The following is an 18,599-nucleotide window of genomic DNA, read 5'->3' on the forward strand; positions in this document are numbered from 1 at the left end:
GCTGCATTCTGACACATTCGACCAAATGTGAGCTGACTCTCACTTTGGCTCATACATTATATAGCTGTCATATTTAGCTGGGTTTCAGGGGAAGTGAACTTGGGCAAACTTGGCTGAGAAGTTAACAGCATCCACAGCTTTGTTTCTTTTGGGCATTTTTTGTCTTTATTGGATCTGATACAGTTGAGATCCAACAGGAAATCAGGGACACCCCCACTCATTACGACACTGATAAATTAGAGCCTAAATTAGATGGTCCTTGGATGATTGGAGTCTGCCATGACTCCTGCAATCTGCTGAGCCAGATCGAAGTTGCTGCCAGACCAAAACTTTTTTGCTACTAATGGTGGGTTTCTATGAAAACCATAAATTACTGAGAAGATATGAGAAGATTTTTTCATAATGCTACATATTCGTACACTCCTCCCATTAAAATAAGAATTTGACTACATTCATCGTGATTCTTTGCCTTTTTTGGACTTAAGATGGACTCAGAGCTTTTTTTTTTCAATAAATACTGTGTCAGCACTTACCAGTATGAGAGGTACAACTCTCAAAAGACCTACCAGAAACAGACATGCAATAAACTCCTAAAACATAAAACAAAAAACTTTTAATTAACCCTTTATTAAACACTTTATTGCCTGTTGGTGATAATAAAGTTAAGCTACTTTGCATTTTCCTGTGTGGTGGTGAGCTGACGGTAAAACTGATGGGTGCAGGGTGCAGCAATGTGAAGCAGTAAGTCTGCATAACCTCATTGTTTACATCATGAGCCAAACCAAATCTGTCTGCACATAAACTACAACTGTAAAGATTTTGTTATTTTTTTCTCATCTCAGAAAATAAGAATTAAATTGTCTTTGTCAAGCACATGGATATGTAAATGTATTCTCACTTGTAGGTGCTTCACTTATGAAAAAGTAGTGATAACAAAGTATATTTAAAAGTCCTACATTCTAAAATGATAGAAGTTTGTGAGTTTTATCAGAAAAAATAATCCGACACTAATGCATCATGTAGTATCATGTATGTATCATTATATGTGAAATCTTGAAGAACATGCACACCCATACTCCACCCACACAGGTGTTTTTACTTCAGTTGCTACCTCAGTAGAAGCAGTTAAACTTTCCCAGTTGTCATTTTTAGTGCATAGAGTTTGGTGAAATCCCATAATTCAAAGTATAGCTTCACCCAGTTTACACCTGACATGAGGTCTAATCAGCCAGGTTAATTAAAAACACCTGTGTGGGCGTGCAGTGCCTTTAATTTGGAAAGCAACTACTGACTGAAGCTGTTAAATAAATGTTACAGAGTAAAACGTTCAATACAAAGTAGCATAAAATGGAAATAAGTAAAGTACAGTACTTAACTACATATACTCCTGGAAACATTTGCTCACACTTAGAAAAAGACTGGACAATGGCACAGATATTAATAGAGACAGGCTTTGCACATTAATATAATCCATATGATCGGGGGAAAGATTAGCAGCTTGGAGAGGTTACAGAGAAGAAGCAGTTTGGATATGACCCAACCACCGAACATCACTGACTCCGCTCAGATTATCCTGTGAATGTTCTCTCTGCTTAATACCATAACAAAACATGAGCCTGACAAATATGACAGGCCAATCTGTTTGTGAGCAACAACAAGTCATCACAAGATTCCTGTCCAGGGTGAAAAAGTTACATACACATCTGTTGCAAGAGTAAGAGGGAGAGACAGAGAAGGAAAAATGCCTTTTGAATGTGTGGTGGAGGCCTTTAACTGCAGCCCAGAGAATAGCGAGGGGATTTGCATTGTGAAAAGCCTGAGAGGAGAGAGGTGGGGCACTTTGACAAGCTCTTTGTGAGCAGAGGAATCCCATATTAATTGCAGCGCAGGGCGGCAGCCATCGCTGTCAATGGGCTTTCGTCTACAGTGCCAGGTGAAATACCACGGGCTTGGACTCAACAACTAAATACTTATCTCTGGTATTGTTCTCTCAAAGTGAGCCCTGAGTCTCCAGTGAAAAGATGAAGGCTGATGTATCTGAACGCATCGCCTGATCCTGTTTGTCAAAAACTCATCTGTCGTTACCTCAGTAATGGGTTAAGCCTCGAAACCTGTCAAATGGCACAGGGCTGACAAAACATACATCATCTTCTACTTACGCTCTGTTAACTCTGATAAGAATGGTGTGCATTACAGCAAGTGATAACCCATATGAACACCTAATACTAATACAATGTGAGTGTACATTTAAAAAAGTGCCACTTTTTTAATTCTTTTCTTCACCTCCACATGTTTGCAACAATTAACAATAAACACAAAGAAACGCATGCAAATAAAATTAGATCAAATAGTTTTGTTAAAAAAGACCAATCAGAAATAACAAATAAATAGATACAGTACAATGGCTGCAACCTGACAACAAATAGTGAAATGAAAGAAAGAAACAGAGACAGACAAACCCCAACAAACCAGACAGACAAGAGAAATATGATGGACTGTTCAGTACACATAGGGGCAAGAGGAGCAGAGTTTACACAGAGGTCAAAATGTGAAAATATACCACATAATAACATAATATATCATTTCTGTCAGGATGGTCAAACAATGGATGCCAGTTCTTTTCAGATTTCCAGATTGATGTAGCATGGCTCTGTTTAAAGCCAGTCTCGCGGGACGTTTCACAAAGCTGCTTGTCCACTCTCAAACATTTCAACTCTCTAAGTGTCACTGTCAATATCAAACATTTCACTTTGCTCTACATAGCAAGACAAGAAATGTTTCATGTAATAAATATTTTTGGAAAGTTGTTGAGTGCAGTTTGTCCTCGATGATGTGGTAAACAGTAAATACTTTACTGGCTTAAAAATTTCTGTGTGAATTTGTGGGATTAAGTTTTGAAAAGTGAGAGTGAGGCAATATAACTCTCATGTGCAGTAAATATGTAGCTAAAGTCAACAGCTGGTTAGCTTAGCACAAAGAAACAGGGAAAACAGCTAGCCTGGCTCTGTCTGAAGGTAACAACATCCATCTACCAACACCTTATATCAGATATTAAATCTCATGTGTTTAATTAGAACCAAAACCAATTTCTTTGCCACAACCTGTAACTTCCTTCTACACTTCAGTTTTTGTATATGACTTTTAAGAGTTGAAACAAGCAATTAGTCCCACCATGCCACACATACCATAGTAAACCATTCTTCAGCAGCTTGTGTTTCTACATCTATTTAAAGTGGAACTACCAAAACAAAATACATTTTCTTCTCCAAAACTGAAGGGCCGCACAGCATCAGACACATTTCTTTAATACAGACCGACATATTGTACCTTTCTTTACACCTTCACACCACTAACCTCATTCCTGTGGATGTGGTTAAGATGAAGTGGTCTTAACAGCTCACAGATGCTCACCATGCGCTGATGGTGGGCAGGTATTCAGGCCTGACTTCATCACCCCCTGAGCTGCGGCGATTCACTGTGACAAGTTCAAAACACATGCTGCCTTTGCACTTTCAGCTTCGGCTCTGCTACAAGTTGAAAGAGCTGGAAATACATTTGGGTAAAAAGAGCCAAACTAACCATTCAGCCCTGTTTCATCTGTTTCATCCAACTTCAACCTGTGGTGAAAGAAGTGGACACAACTCAATTACAGATGTCATTAACAGACATGTATCGGAGTTTCTTTTTAGTTTGAAAAGTTACAGTAAAATGTTAAATGTGTTGTATTTGCTGCTGCTGAAACTCATCGTCCTTTTCAATTTCTTTTCAGTTTTTTTTTGTGCTGCACTTTACCTCCCAGAAATCACCTGTCAAAAGAAACTTTTGGGACAGATTGTTCGTCTTTTTCCTGGTTTGATGGAGTTTGTAGTTGGCTGACTATTCTCTACTTCAATCAGACACATTTTCTTCACAGCATATGGTTGCACAGTTAGTTTATGAATAAATACACAAACATTAAATAAATATCAGCAATACCAAAAATATGCCATATTATGGTGGAAGGCTGACATGAATATATCGGCTAGTTTGAGACGTTTTACAGACGTCTTATTTACAGTGTTAGTCTTTGGAGAAATGTCTGTCTATCCAGGTGCTTTTTGGGTCTATAGAGCCACAGAGGGACAAGGTTCGCATCCTATTTCCTACTGCAGTCAGGTTTCTTTCAACCCTGATCACAACCTTTCCCTAGATATTGTTTTAACCACGTCGACAAAGGTCCCCTAACCTTAAGTAATAGTAAAACCAAGTCATTTTTGTACCTAAAACTACCTAAACCTTACACCATACAGCTGTAAGATAAGAAAAACATTTTACATTTTGTAAGACACCAACAACTGTTATTGTCCTCTCAATGGGGGCATCAGATCAGAAAAAATGCTTATATATGTTGTGCTGGAGGGAAGACAAACAAAGTATTGTCGTTTAATTTGGAAGACTTGTTAATTCTGTTGATAACATGAAGTAAAGAATGCATTTATTTACAAAAGTATATTACAGATTATTCCATCAGATTACAGAACAGATTGTACAAACTGCTTACACACCATCTGATGATAATCAACATCTGTGCTTATGTGTAATCTGTCAGAAGATATTATCAGGCAGGGCTATCGCTGATCATCATTCTGCTGCTTTGGTCCAGTCCAGGTCACCAGATGTCAGGCAGGTTGTAATATTAAGCAGCATGCTTTAACAATGAATGGCAGAACACCTGCAACACAGGCAACTACAAAGAGGCTTCCTCTGACAGCATTTCCTCTCTTCTCAGCCTCCTACATGACCCCGGCACCATCTTGGAAAAAGATCTCAGCACCGTTGCTCTGGACCAGACACCAGTCCCTTGAGAGTGCTCAAAAGCTGCACTCGCAAAATTGAGCACTGGCAGGCAGAAATTGAGGGTGGAGTAATGGAGGAGGGCATGGTGCACCTGCCCGTAAATCCTGCAGAAGTTTTCCTTTCATGAGAAGCACTTGAAGAGAGAAATAACAAACACTGGTCAGAGGGCCAGGGAATAAAGCAAAGACAGAGAGAGAGAAAGAGCGGCCAGCTGGCCAAGAATGATGTTTAGGAAATCATTTACTGAGACGACACAGCAGCTGGGGCCAAACTGGACACTTCAGAGATCCAAAAGTCAATCATGCAGACACTAAATGCCTGTTTTTTCCAACAGTCTGTGTGAATGTGGATGGCTCTGTAATGTTATACCCAATAACTTTTGAGGACACTTAAAACACCAATAACTTAAGAATGTCATAAAGATCAATAGAAAGAGCCATACTATCTAACACTTGAGGTACTTCTGTTATTATCACTACTACTACAAATAGTGATGAAACAGAAATACTATAACTAATTGGCGAATAATTGATTATTGACAATTGAAAAGTTGAAAAAAGGATCAAGAATAAAATGGCTAAATTTTGTCATAAAATCGACTTTTTTCTAGGTGCAAAGTAAAGCAAATCATCTACTTCAACCTTTGACATTCTGACTGGAGGAGCAAATGTGTGAATAGTAAATGTAACGATGACTGAATTACATTTACATTTACTCTTACTACTTTTCTTACCATGAAGAGCCAAAATGTCTGCTGTGAAAAGGACCTAAACCATCTCAACAGTGAATGGAGAGCTGGAGATTCCAAAATGGAGGACGCTATCTTATCTGCCTGCTAGCTTGCTAAACTGTTAGCCTCCGTAGCTTCTGATAGTATCATAAATATTAGCATTGATATGAGCGTCCCTGTTACCAACGCCTAGCAGCTGTGTTTTCACAACTTAACCACTTGAACACCAAGCACACTTGATTTCCCTTGTAGTAACCACATGCACACAAGTTCAATTTGAAGACAGCAAAATACAACTTTTAAATGAACTGCGACTGAGCTAACTAGCTCGCTAATTATTATCAGAAACAGTTGCTAACTGTTAGTTAGCAAGCTCTTAGAGCTTTTTTCCTCTTCAGTTGCTCTTTATCGATTGAAGTGATGTAGAAACCAAGAACAGAATGGCATTGGGGGAAATAATTGGACCAGTAAAGAGAAAATAAAAAGGATCTTGGAGAGATATTGTGAGTAACTACCACTAATTGGGTTAGCTCTGTTGTTAGCAATTATCACAAAGAATTTTGGTGTGAGCCAGAAGCTGAGGCATAATTAGCAGAAAAATGAGTACTGTACAAGCTGAAGATGAAGATAAAATAAGGAGAAAAATAAGTTATAGAAATGGAAAAAGACAGGCAGAAGAAAGGGGAAATAGATGTGAAAAAAAAAGACAGCAAGGAAGAGGAAAATGTCCTTTCAGCTGCTAATATCAATGATAATTTGTATGAAATATTTACTGTAATAAAAACTTACATATACAAGTAGAGACAAATCTAATGTAAACTGTTATGCACCAAACATGCCCTTTGAATTATTTGCCGCCACGCTTCTCTACTGTTTAGACAGCCGCTCCATCATCTGACTCAGTAATAAAATAAGTGTACCACAATGTAAGCATTGGTTATTCAAATGGGGATCTCAGATAACACAGAGTAAAAGCAAACAGCTCGCTGCCAAATATGGCTCATGTAAAACTAATTATAACACACCCTTTGTTTGCTCACACCTGTGCAACACAGTGCATTCTCAACTGTGTTTGTGTGTCTGTTAGTCTGACAAACTTTTAAAAATTAAGGGCAGGTATTACCTACCTACTGTTATTTAAATTATGCCAAATAACTTGTTCCAGAAATATATGAATAATATATTTTAAAATATTTAATCAAAGACCCACAACAATTTTAATATTGTTTGATATTTCCAAAACCTTCATTTTTGTGTTTCAGACTAACTGGAAATTTAATTAATGATGTGTTTGTTACTATTTTATTTATTTATTTTCATTAAAACACCAGGGTCTTTATAGACAGAAAGGTGAAGTATCTTTATTTACTGAATGCTTCACTTGGTGTGTAGTTTGTTTTACTTTCCTATTTTATTCACAGAGGGATAAGAATATACTTTTAGAATTCTTTAATTGTTTAAAATTAAATCTTTAATTATTTCAAAATAAACTAGTTAATCATTCAGTCCATTTTCAATCGAAAGCAGTAATAATCACAATAAACACAATAGTATTAATACTACATGAATACTATAGTATTCATATACTACATAAATACTATACTATATAAATGAAGAAAATTATTTATGCATTATGTTTGTGTAAGCTTCTTTTGCAATTGTGACCCAGGAACACATTATACAGTTTACACAAGACAACAAGAAGAGCCAGTCACGCAGAGCAATCCTCACACTCACAAACACACTAATTAAAACAGGAACAGATGTTAAAAATAAAATAAAATAAAAAATCCGGCTGTAGATAACTTTCTGAGGAATGACAGTCTCTCTCATTTGTTCAATAATCAATACATTGACTAATTATTTTAGCTCTTTTAAATTAATTAAACTAAATTAAATTAAAATAACAACTAAATGCAAAGGGCATTTTCTTCAGTATTATTTCACACAAGTATGTAAGTAAAGTACAGAGTGTTATTATCTTCACATTTTCAAAGCATCCTGATTCAGATTCAGGCTAGATTTATTTTATCTTGCCTTTACAGAGGAAAAAGGCAAAAAGGGCTTTTATCAAAAAAAATTCAAGGGATCTTCTTTACATCTGTAAATGCGTGTTCCATTGTTCAGCCCCACTATTTAAAAACCTGTAGACTTTGAATAAAATGTCATGCCAGTGATTCACCTGAGCCTTTTACAGAGGGTTTCAAGGTGAATGGAAGCCACAACCACTAGTCCTTTCACTGCCAAATGACTGCGGGCGAGCCCTTTCCTGGCTCGGTGAATCTGAAGGGGGTGGCGGTTTTAACCACAAAGTTAATTAGGTTTGTTTATTTGGGTAAAATTTACATTCAGGAACCCTGTGCACATCCTCTATGGAGACATATAAGAAAGGGCAGAATTGTTGAGGAGGGGAAGTCAAGATCAAAGTTTAAATTGGCGCTTTGTTTATTGATCTGTGAGGTATTCAAATGCTGGGCTGGTGGGATAGAACGCTTTGAATGTCTGACAGGGTCATTGAAGTGTCATTGCCCAGAGATAGACAGATGCATGTACCAGCATGCTCCAATTGAAATTAAGAGATTTAAAATGTCATATGTTAGTTTTGAATACTGCTCATACTTGATATGTGTTGCTTTTCAGAAATTCAGTGGCCTAGATATAAACACACACTCAAGTTGTGCAAAAATGGTCTTAAAATAATTATTAAGTTGGTGGACACTGTATTTACCCACACAAATTGTTGAAGATTTCACAAACATTATTTTCTGCAGCATATATCTTTTCTTCCCTAAAGCAGAAGCCTGTCAGTACCATACTACAGCATCCAGTACAGTGTGGGTGTGTAAAATGGAGCCAATAAGACATTTAAAAGATTTATTTCCATGTGTGATTTTAAAATACAAAAGCTTAATCCGAGAGAGGCTGCCGAGAAACAAATTCATGTCAACATAAAACAGCTTCTAGTTTATTTAAATTAATTTAGACAAGATACACTTGATGCAAATGCAGACAAATTATGAACTGTACTATATAAAAAAAACCAGTATAGATAGAATAATATCTCTGTTGAGTTAAACAAATAAATGTTCAGTAACAGCTTTACCTTATCATATTGAAAACAAAACAAAGCTTCTGATATCAGAAGGATGCAAATGGAGCTTGACTAAACCTGTGTGTTATTTGCATGGATTGCCTTTGAGACTCCACAATGCTATCATCAGACTTACCAAGTCATGTATGTAAATGTGGGCTGACACTAAATCACCCTGGACTTGACATGTTTGTTTGCTCAGATGTCTGTGGTAAGTCATTACCTGCCAGGTGTTAGTTTCAGCACAGAGCGGCTGATGACAGTTTACTGAGGCAACTGGTGGTCACTGCTGCCATCTTGTGTTCACTTTGAATACTGCACAGATGAGCACAGATGTTCTACAACATTTCAGCCTCAGGGTTTCCCTCTGAAAAGTTCATTATGTGGCTTTACAATTAAAAATAATATGTATAACCTTACTTTGTTTGGTATTTATTTGTTTCAACATCCATTGTAGCCTATATGATGCTCACACAGGGTGAAATAGTCGGAGAACCAGTTTTCTGTGACTTCACCTGTTGTTGATGATGATGATGATGAATTTAGAAATATACAAACAGTCATATTTGATTGAGTGATTTGATTAAGCACTTAAATTCTTTTTTCCCCATTTATTTTGCTTTGGTAATGTTTTGCTTAAGGGTGCACAAAATTCCTTTTTTTGTCGATGTTTAGCTGTTGCATAAACTGAATAGCCCAGTGTCATGATTCCATTTGTGTACTAGTTGTAAAGTGCTCATCATGCATCAGAAACCCCCATCAATCAGTGTTATGGATTACTATGGTGCTAACTTATATGAAGTTGAGTAGTTTATTTTATAAGCTTGTTATAGATTTTGTATGTAAAATTGCAAAGTAACTAGTAATGCTGTTAAATAACTGCAGTGGTGCACAAACAAATGTGGAATAGATGAAAAAACTAATATACTCAAGTAAAGTAGGCTACAAGTTTCATGCACTTTAGATGTTTGAAATACTTATTCATCACTCAGTATCATCAGAAAGCATGTGATCTGTCCCAAATTCATTCTGCAGCAAGACAATGAGCCCAAACACACAGTCATAAAACTGATCAGTATTATTGTTGAGAGCATCATCACTTTACTTTTTGTGCCTAAAACTTTGTTTGCAAACTTTGTTGCATTCCGCTAATCTACACTAACCTACCTATATTAATAAATAGGATGTATTTATTAATTGTTAAAAGCAGGAAGATGGTTTAGCAGTGGTAGCAGATCAAAACCTATTTCCCAGTTGCAATGGTGTTAATCACTTTAAACACCATTAAACACCAGTAATTACAGTATTACTTTAATTTCATTATGGTTTCCGGTCCAAATAAGAGCTCAAAGTTTGTAATAAACCTTTACATCAGTGTTCTCGCCTTGTTTGCAGTCATGGCCACTCTACCGGAAAGTTGCAGCTACACCATGATCTACACGCCCAAGAAACAAAGTAAGATGATTGACGTGTCATCCAGCCAATCAACGTGAAGGTAGGAGGGATTTCCGGTGACATTGACAAATCAGTAATGGCGACACAGAAAAAACTTTAGCATGTCAGCAAAACAACACGGAGGGGGAGTGAACTTATGGACAGCAGTCATATTTTGAAGAAACATTATAATATTTTCATCTAATTGTGAGCAGTTTCAGTTCAGCCGGAAGGTAAATCGACTAACGCCACTTCATATTTCATAAACGTTGGCATGTGACTACTCAGCGTTCTGCTAACTGTCCAAACTTTCTGACAGGACACAGTTCGGTAGCTGGAGAGTCTCTAACCAGAGCTAGCAGGCTAGTTGCTTAGCTCGTTAGCGTCAGTTAGCCGTTAGCCAAGTTCCCCGACGATCGAGCGCGGCAGAACGCCGAAAAACGTCTATAGTGTTTATTCTGTAAAACCGTGACTTTCTAAATTTGACGTTAACGTTTATCTCTGTCTCTATAAATATCGCTAAGGCCGTGTCAGCAGCACTGACTTTCATCTAAAGTTTGATTTTTGTATGCATATCCGTGATGGCCACCAGTTTTGGGGAAGCCATGATCCAGTCAGAGTTAGTTGCACAGAACTGAACTGTACAGGAGTTGACAGTAAACAACGATATGCCGTTAAAGCTAGCTGATTTATATAATTCGAACCGTGCAGTTTATTCTGCATGTTATTGGTAATTAGACATCTGTTTTAACTATGGAAGTTGAATAATGTCTATTTTTGTTTTTAATAAAGGTTACCGTTGCTGTAAATCGGCTAACAGTATGGACAGTAGTCATGAGAGATGACGGTATCGACAGCCTCAGTATAGCAAATGAGAGATGGGTCATTGTGTTGCGCTTAAGAAAATATATACTTATTTTAACTGTTACGCCAGATGAGACAAATAGGATCAGCTGACTGATCAACATTTGGGCGCCAGTCTTGTGAAGGTATGCAGCTATGCCTTTGAGCTTTGACAGGAGAGAGTGGAAGACTGGCAGTTTCTAGCTTGACAAAGAAAAGTGGTCAGTCAGGCTGATACTGTAGTGGATGGAGAGATGTCTAGTGTTTATACAGCCAGAGCAGTCCGCATTGATAACAATAGATGCCAGGCATTTTATTCATTTTTATTTAACGGAAACGTCATACAATGTTATCAAATCAATGTTTGGTGTGACCACCCTTTTTCACAGTGCACTTGGGCACAGTTTCTTAAAAGTATTTGGCAAGCAGCTTGTCCCAAATATCTCGGAGAACTTGTCACAGTTGGTCTGTGGATTTAATTATGCAATAGGTCCAAATATGTAGTCTTTGCCTTTATGAAGCACTGCTGATGTTTACAGTATTCTATGGGGATTTTTGCCTTTATTGACAGTAGAGAAGGTAGACGAGGGGGAATTGCATGCACTTAAGGTCACTTATACAATATGGTACACATCATAACTACTAGGCCACGAGGACACCCCCAATTTACATTCAAGTGTATTAGTTTAAGTAATAAAGGGACAAGGTAGACAAACACTGAATATTACAATTTTACACAATGTTCACCAAAAGCAGACGTTTTTACTGTATAGTACTTAAATTAAAGTGTTCACTGAAATGCAACAGAAATATGAGCACCTACACAGTATAATCCTGATGAGGGAAACAGCTGTGTAATAAAGACTTTTTTTGGGACTTAATTGGAATCAGCTTTTATTGACATTGCTACTGAGGAGTTGATTTTTCTAGTGTTTTTCCCCTCGATTTTTTGTAATTGTAAGCATCAATAAGCATAATGTGAAATGCTGCTCAGAAAGAAGTTTAAGCAGCGGTTGTTAAACCATTTTAAATTTTATCGTGGAGTTGTTTTCATGGCATTAAAATCACATCCTTCTTTTTTCCCCCCTGAAGCTGTCTGGTATCCCGCCAGCAGTTCAGTAGATGTCCACCCCCTCAGACACATCAGGTGGTATGTCCCATCCTGGCCCTTCTCCGGGGGCAGGTCTATCCCCAGGGCCCATCTTGGGCCCCAGCCCAGGACCAGACCCCTCACCAGGCTCTGTTCACAGTATGATGGGACCCAGTCCTGGACCTGGGACACCCAATGCACCTCATGGCATGCAGGGCCAGGGGCAAAGTGATTACTCTCAGGACGGCATGTATCCTTTGCACAAGGTACAGTGTGCATACCGCTCCAAGTGTCTGTTGGTGTCACTGCTGCATAGTAGAATCTAAAAGTGGGAGTATCTCTCTGCTCCTGTATTTAATAATGGTCTTTTGAGATATTTATCTTTTCCCTCAGCTGAAGCCTCTCAACAATTTTGGCATGGTCCCCAGTCATTTGTTAGCCTACCAGTTCAGCTCACTGATCCCCTGATAGTCTAATGATGCAAGATGAATAGAGAGATAAATTTTGCTCTTTGTAATTTTCCTTGAATATCATCAGTATTGGTATTTTAAATTTCATCACAGATGCCAGTTGTAGATGTTGATTACACAGTTGTGTTATAAAGTACACTTTAGGAGGGGGGTGTGTTGTATACAGTGAATAAGTTTTGACCATAAATAATTTATTTTTTAGCCCATGGAGGGGATGAATGATAAGACAATGGCAGACGCGATCCACTTTGGCCACATGAAAGGTGTAGGGATGAGATCTCTGCATAGTGGAATGGGGCCTCCACAGAGTCCCATGGACCAGCACAGTCAAGGTATTGTATGGCTTTATTTTTAAAACTAAAAGCAGTGGGATTCTAAGCAGGCTGAATTTTTTTTAAATTTAAGTTACTAACAAGGAAACTTTTTTGCTCAGGAAGATCAGAAATTTAATCAGCACTGTAAGGCAGTGGTTCCCAAACTTTTATGTCTACAGAATATAACCAGATCAACCAAATTATTCCTTCTCACGCTGTCTTTTTTGCTTCTCTGTCTTGTTAATAATCTTGTGAACTCCTTTGACTTATTGTACAAGCCCTTAGATGAGCTCTGATCCCTAGGTTGGGAACCACTGCCTTCAAGGTGCTAATGTGAATTTTGGGTAGAATTAAAACTCCTTCCTGTTTACTCCAGGATACATGTCCCCTCATCCATCCCCCATGGGTGTCCACGAGCATGCTTCTAGCCCCATGTCAGGAGGTGGAGGAGGTGGGGGACCTACACCACCCCACATGCCTCCCTCCCAGTCAGGCCCTATGATGCCCATGGATCCCCAGGGTGGCATGCCCAACATGTCCAACATGTCCAACATGTCCAACATGTCCAACATGGGCCAGCAGGGGCGAGGACCTTCTGCTTTCAGCCCAGTCCAGCTGCAGCAGCTCAGAGCTCAGATCCTGGCCTACAAAATCCTGGGCCGCGGGCAACCTCTTCCTGAAAACCTTCAACTGGCTGTTCAGGGCAAGAGGAGCCTACCCACAATGCAACAGCAGCAGCAGCAGCAGCAGCAGCAGCAACAACAACAACAGCAACAACAGCAACAGCAGCAGCAGCAGCAGCAGCAGCCGGCACCTAGTGCTAGTCCTTACAACAGACCTCCAGGTAGGGAGATGTAGTTACACAGTGATACAGACTGGTCAATGAGACAACGTGCGTTGCTTTATTATGAGCAACCAAATCAGTCTAGACTTTGTTGTCTAGACCTGATAAATTCAAGATTTTCATATCCAAATAATTTTCAGGTGTCAGAGACACCTGAACATGGCCTTGGTCAACATTTCAGTGTCAAAGAAACTAGCTAATTTCTGTAAATATCTTTTTGCGGTGGCTTCTGCTAACATTTAGAAATGTGATATCTGTCAAAAAGTGTTGGAAACCATTGATATCATGGAAATAATGTGATTTATATGTTTACATATTTATTACTATCTAAGTGATAGGTAATACAGTGATTATTTGTTCCATCCAAAAACAGAAATGATTATATTCTCATATCTTATCATGTTTGGGCATGTAACTTTTATATTGTATTATATAAGGAGCATCAGTTCAAAATATTTTAGGACTGCAACTAACTAGTATTATCATCATTGTAAATTACTATGATTATTTTTACAATTAATCGATTAATAGTGAAAAATATCCATCAAACATAAATGTATCCATTTTACAATGATAGTAAACAGAAAGCTAAAGCCAAACATTTTGAGAAGCAGAAAACTGTTTTTTTCCTTGAAAAAAATTATCATGTACAGACAAGAAACAAGAACCAAACAACAAACAAACAAGAGAGTAAAAACACTTGTGTCAAACTAGAACTAACATCCGATCACAGGCTTATTTTATCTGTCAAACATGCTCAGGAGTAACGTTGGGTTAGAGATGGAAAATGGTGGTGCATATATATATATATATATAATGTGACAGATGAATAATTATAAAACGCTTCTCTTGTTGAAAGGTATGGCAATGGCACCTATAGGTGGACCGCAATCAAGTCCCTGCCCAACCCCTGTGATGCAAGGACACAATCAAAGCACTGGACCCAAGCCGTGGTCTGATGGTAAGTACCTTGTACGAGACATGTAAGTGTACATGGCAGACGAAATGAAAGCCACAGTGAGCTGCATTAACTTTGACTGACAATACACCTTTTCATTCCACACATCATAATCCAGTGTGTGAGTGAAAGCGAAAGGTTTGAGACTGACCATGCTACATATAGCTGTTTGATGTGCAGTCTTGCATCAGATTCTCTTTGAAAGGACGCTAACATGAATTCTTTGAAGCTGCATGGAATAGAGTGGAAAGATGCTGCAAACCAAGTTTGACTTAAAATGTAGTGTAACAGCACTAGCTTTGAAGATGCCACATTATCTTCGGCTGCAAAGAGAGCAATTTACCCCGAAACACAATTTGCATATGATGCTAGTCATCCGGACAGCTCCATCTGGTCAAGAGTAATTTTCTCTCAAAGCCAGAAACAAGTAAGAAACAAGACGGATTATTGCCCCCTTTACACCTGGCATTAATATGTGTTTTGGGTGATCTGATTCCAACAGCTATGTGACAGCAATCAGATCTCATAATCAGGTGAAATCATATCTAGAAACAATCTGGATACAAGATACATTTTAATGCCAGGTATAAATTAAATCTATGTTGATGAGCAAGGTATAAATCCTGGTAGAATGAAACATCTAAGGCTGCAAGTCTAGAAAGTCTCCTTTTCTTTATCATAGAAGCTGCTCTCTCTCTCAGTTCTTTCTTCTCACGGTGGCATTAAAAATGTATTCTTTCATCTCCAAGCTTTTGAAGCAATTTTTTCTTTTTCTTTTTTTTAAATAAATATTTTCTACAACATTAGACCTTATGCCAGGGGTCCCTGGTGGAGGGATCAAAGATTAATACACCTCTAACGGAAGAACCATCCCAGTTGTCTGTAGCTCTCAATGTTTATCCTCTGGTATACAGGTTTCTGCATCAGTCCAGTGATATTATCTTGGTATTTTTGGTAAATCTTGTATCTTGTAAATCATCTTAAATGATTTGTAATGATTTATATGAATGCTCTGAGTTTTTAAGCTCTCACATGGTGGAATAATATGAAAGATAGGACTGGGCAGTTTGGGAAAATGATACTGCAGTATGATGTACAGGACTGTGCAGAAGTTTAAGGCACTCTAGATGTTATTACTCTTATCCTTCATCAGTAGCATCAGGGAGGTGTCTGATCAGTCCCAGATTAAATCTGCAGCTGGACAATGAGTCCAAACACACAGTCAGCATCATAAAGAACTATCCTCAGAGACAAGTATATGCACAAGGTAAAGGTGCACTATACAGACAACAACAACAACAATTTCAACAAATGTTCAGACAAAGTTAGAAATAATAGTTGAGTAGACATGAATAAAACTGAATACAAAATCCAAATTACAAATAGAAAAAATCTCAGCTCCCAGTGTGGTAAATTTAAAACTTAATACATACAAAAAAATTTGGTAGTCAAAGCAGCAGTAGCTCCTGGAAGGGTGTCTGACGGCAAATTGGTCCCAGTTGAGGGACCAGATTCAGACATCTAGAATAATGAGTGACCTTGGACTGTCAGGGAAATGTGGGATCTGGAGGGGGGAGGCCAGTAATGTCATGTGCAGGTGTCTGGTGTTTTGCAAATTGGTCTGTAAAAATGAAAAAAGTGCTGGTATTTTGGGAAGCCCTGGTTTAAATGCACATTGTCTTTATCCTGATCGTGTCCGTTTCAACCTGCCTCACTGAGAATGGGCCCAATAACAGCCAAAGTGTTCGGTCTCCAGGTCAGGGTGCTGAAAATCAAGCCAGTGCCCAGAAGCACCTCACCCCTGCTTCCAGTGGACGTCCGTCCCCTGCACCACCTCAGGCCGCTGCTGTGCCACCGGGGCCCATGCCAGGCAGCTCAGTGACCCCTCAGCCTCCTGGGCAGCAGGTGTCCCCCATGCTACAGATGCAGCAGAAGCAGAACCGTGTAACGCCAATCCAGAAACCCCAGGGATTAGACCCGGTGGGGATCCTGCAGGAGAGAGAGTACAGGTATTTATCAGCCATTTAATGTCAGTCTCACCATTCTGCATGGAAACACTTACTGCACGCACAGTTCATAAAACAATTTGTGTCTCTGCTGCCTTTGACATTTGATAATGAGGCTATTCGCAAAACAACATTTTGAGACCTATTATTTCATTTTGTTAAATGAGTCTCAGCAGTAATGTAAAAGAAAACATGTCCGTCATTAACTGCCACTGTTTCCAGGTGTATACATTTACAACATCAGATGTTAATTGCACTTTAATGCACTTTTTCTTGGCTCTTAATTGTAACATAATATAGGCCATTATACTGTGAAATATCACAGAATTGTGACTTCAGACATCACGTTTTATTCGTTAGATAAGGATTTCAGGTCGACTTAGTTTTGATGTCAAACAGAAAATACTCATTTTCTACCAGTTACAAACCGTCGACAGGTTTAAATGTCAGCCTCTACTTTTTTGGAGCTCATTAGAGTGCAACATTTTAAAGCTTTCTATTTTCACCACCCTCCCCCATGTTCATAAACAAACAAACAAACAAAAAAAGACTGCCACAACCTTTGGGTTCTACATGTACCACAAACAAACATCTACAAGTTCTAGACTGAGTTGGAAGGTCAGCTTCTCCTTTTCTGGGGATAGTTTAAAGATTCTCCTCAGAGTTATGCAAAATAGAGAGGTGTGCACATACAGACAAATGTATATTTCATAATGCATGTTTTGTGTACTGTAGTTGTTTTTTGTGCATGGTGGAGTTGACTAATACATTTGTTAATGTGGGATTTTTTTCATTTACTGAATGGTTTAATGTTTGTGAAGTGAGTGAAGATCCCAGCAGGAGATGTGTGGGTCTCACACAGACACGCACAGATACTGGATATGTAGGCGCACAGAGGGAGAGAGATTGGTGTTTAACCTCTTGGGTACTCATCCTTCAAATTGATTTTATCCAGACTTGATCCGTGAAGGAGGTGTTACAGAAGTGTTGCAAGGTCTTATCGACTCAGGGTCCTGACATAAAAGGTTGTCGGCGCATTTTAAAAGTGAATTGCATGTTTGAAAAGGGCTCAGCTTACATGTCTTACCTGTGCACTTAATAATGTGAAGAACATTTTGTGTTGGACTCTCTACAGCCTTTGGTAAAGGTTCTGTACATACACGATCACAGCTTATTGTTAGACTGAATCATTCTCTGAAAACAGACAAGACTGATTGAAATATAAGAAAGACTCACAGGCTTTAATCTCTCTCTGACCTTGAGGCTTGTTTTTCTTCATTCAACTTCAAGGCTCTTGTTTTGATAATGTCTTCTTCATGTTCTCAGATCATCTTGGGCAAGCTGTATTGGTCAAGACATTCTCAGAGGCAACACAGAGCTGACCTCTCTTCACCTTATCTGTCCAATTAGGCCATGTCAACATATAGAAACCTCTGTTGGAAAAACAGCAACATTGGAAGTGCTATGTTGTAATAATTTATAAATAAATATCTCAGGCACCTGGGCTGTTGAATAATTAAAACAATAATAATAGAGGTTATAAATTATTATACACTGTTCCCTTTGGTTAGCATAAGGTGAGGTGAGCTGCATGAAAATACTCCAGAGTATGCACTGAGTAGTGTCCCAACACAGACTCTCTGCTTTACTAAATAAACGTGTCTCTGTGGACCTGCACCATAGACGTCAGGATGCAGAATTATAGGAGCGGGCCAAAGCTGTGTTTTAATAGTCGTATGAAGATCGGCTCTCAAAACTCAAACTGTAACTCCTTTTGTTTGGAAAAACAACGAATAACTAAAGTTAAAAGGAGTCTTTATGCAGTGGCTGTTTATCTGTTGATCATTGTAAATAGCACTTTGCTGAAAATACAATAAACTCTTTGAAGTTATTGGGCACAGCTGGGTGAACGATAAAAAAGATTGAATCATACAACAGATTTATTTGTCTAATGAAGACAAATTTATTCTTATCCTGATGCTG

The 18,599-nt window shown here is 38.5% G+C and overlaps 1 protein-coding gene across 1 annotated transcript in view; it reads left to right on the forward strand.

Moving 5' to 3' along the window:
- Window positions 1–10,197: 10,197 nt before the first annotated feature.
- smarca2 (SWI/SNF related, matrix associated, actin dependent regulator of chromatin, subfamily a, member 2) overlaps window positions 10,198–18,599 on the forward strand; it is a 47,100-nt gene continuing 38,698 nt past the window's right edge. The window contains exons 1-6 of the mRNA XM_018669033.2: window positions 10,198–10,324; window positions 12,027–12,290; window positions 12,697–12,826; window positions 13,185–13,652; window positions 14,512–14,613; window positions 16,367–16,619. Coding sequence (XP_018524549.1) covers window positions 12,057–12,290; window positions 12,697–12,826; window positions 13,185–13,652; window positions 14,512–14,613; window positions 16,367–16,619 — 1,187 coding nt within the window. The 5' untranslated portion in view covers window positions 10,198–10,324; window positions 12,027–12,056. The remainder of the gene's footprint in view (window positions 10,325–12,026; window positions 12,291–12,696; window positions 12,827–13,184; window positions 13,653–14,511; window positions 14,614–16,366; window positions 16,620–18,599) is intronic.

The sequence above is a fragment of the Lates calcarifer genome, linkage group LG13 (genome assembly GCF_001640805.2).
Source record: "Lates calcarifer isolate ASB-BC8 linkage group LG13, TLL_Latcal_v3, whole genome shotgun sequence".
Lineage (NCBI taxonomy): Eukaryota > Metazoa > Chordata > Actinopteri > Centropomidae > Lates > Lates calcarifer.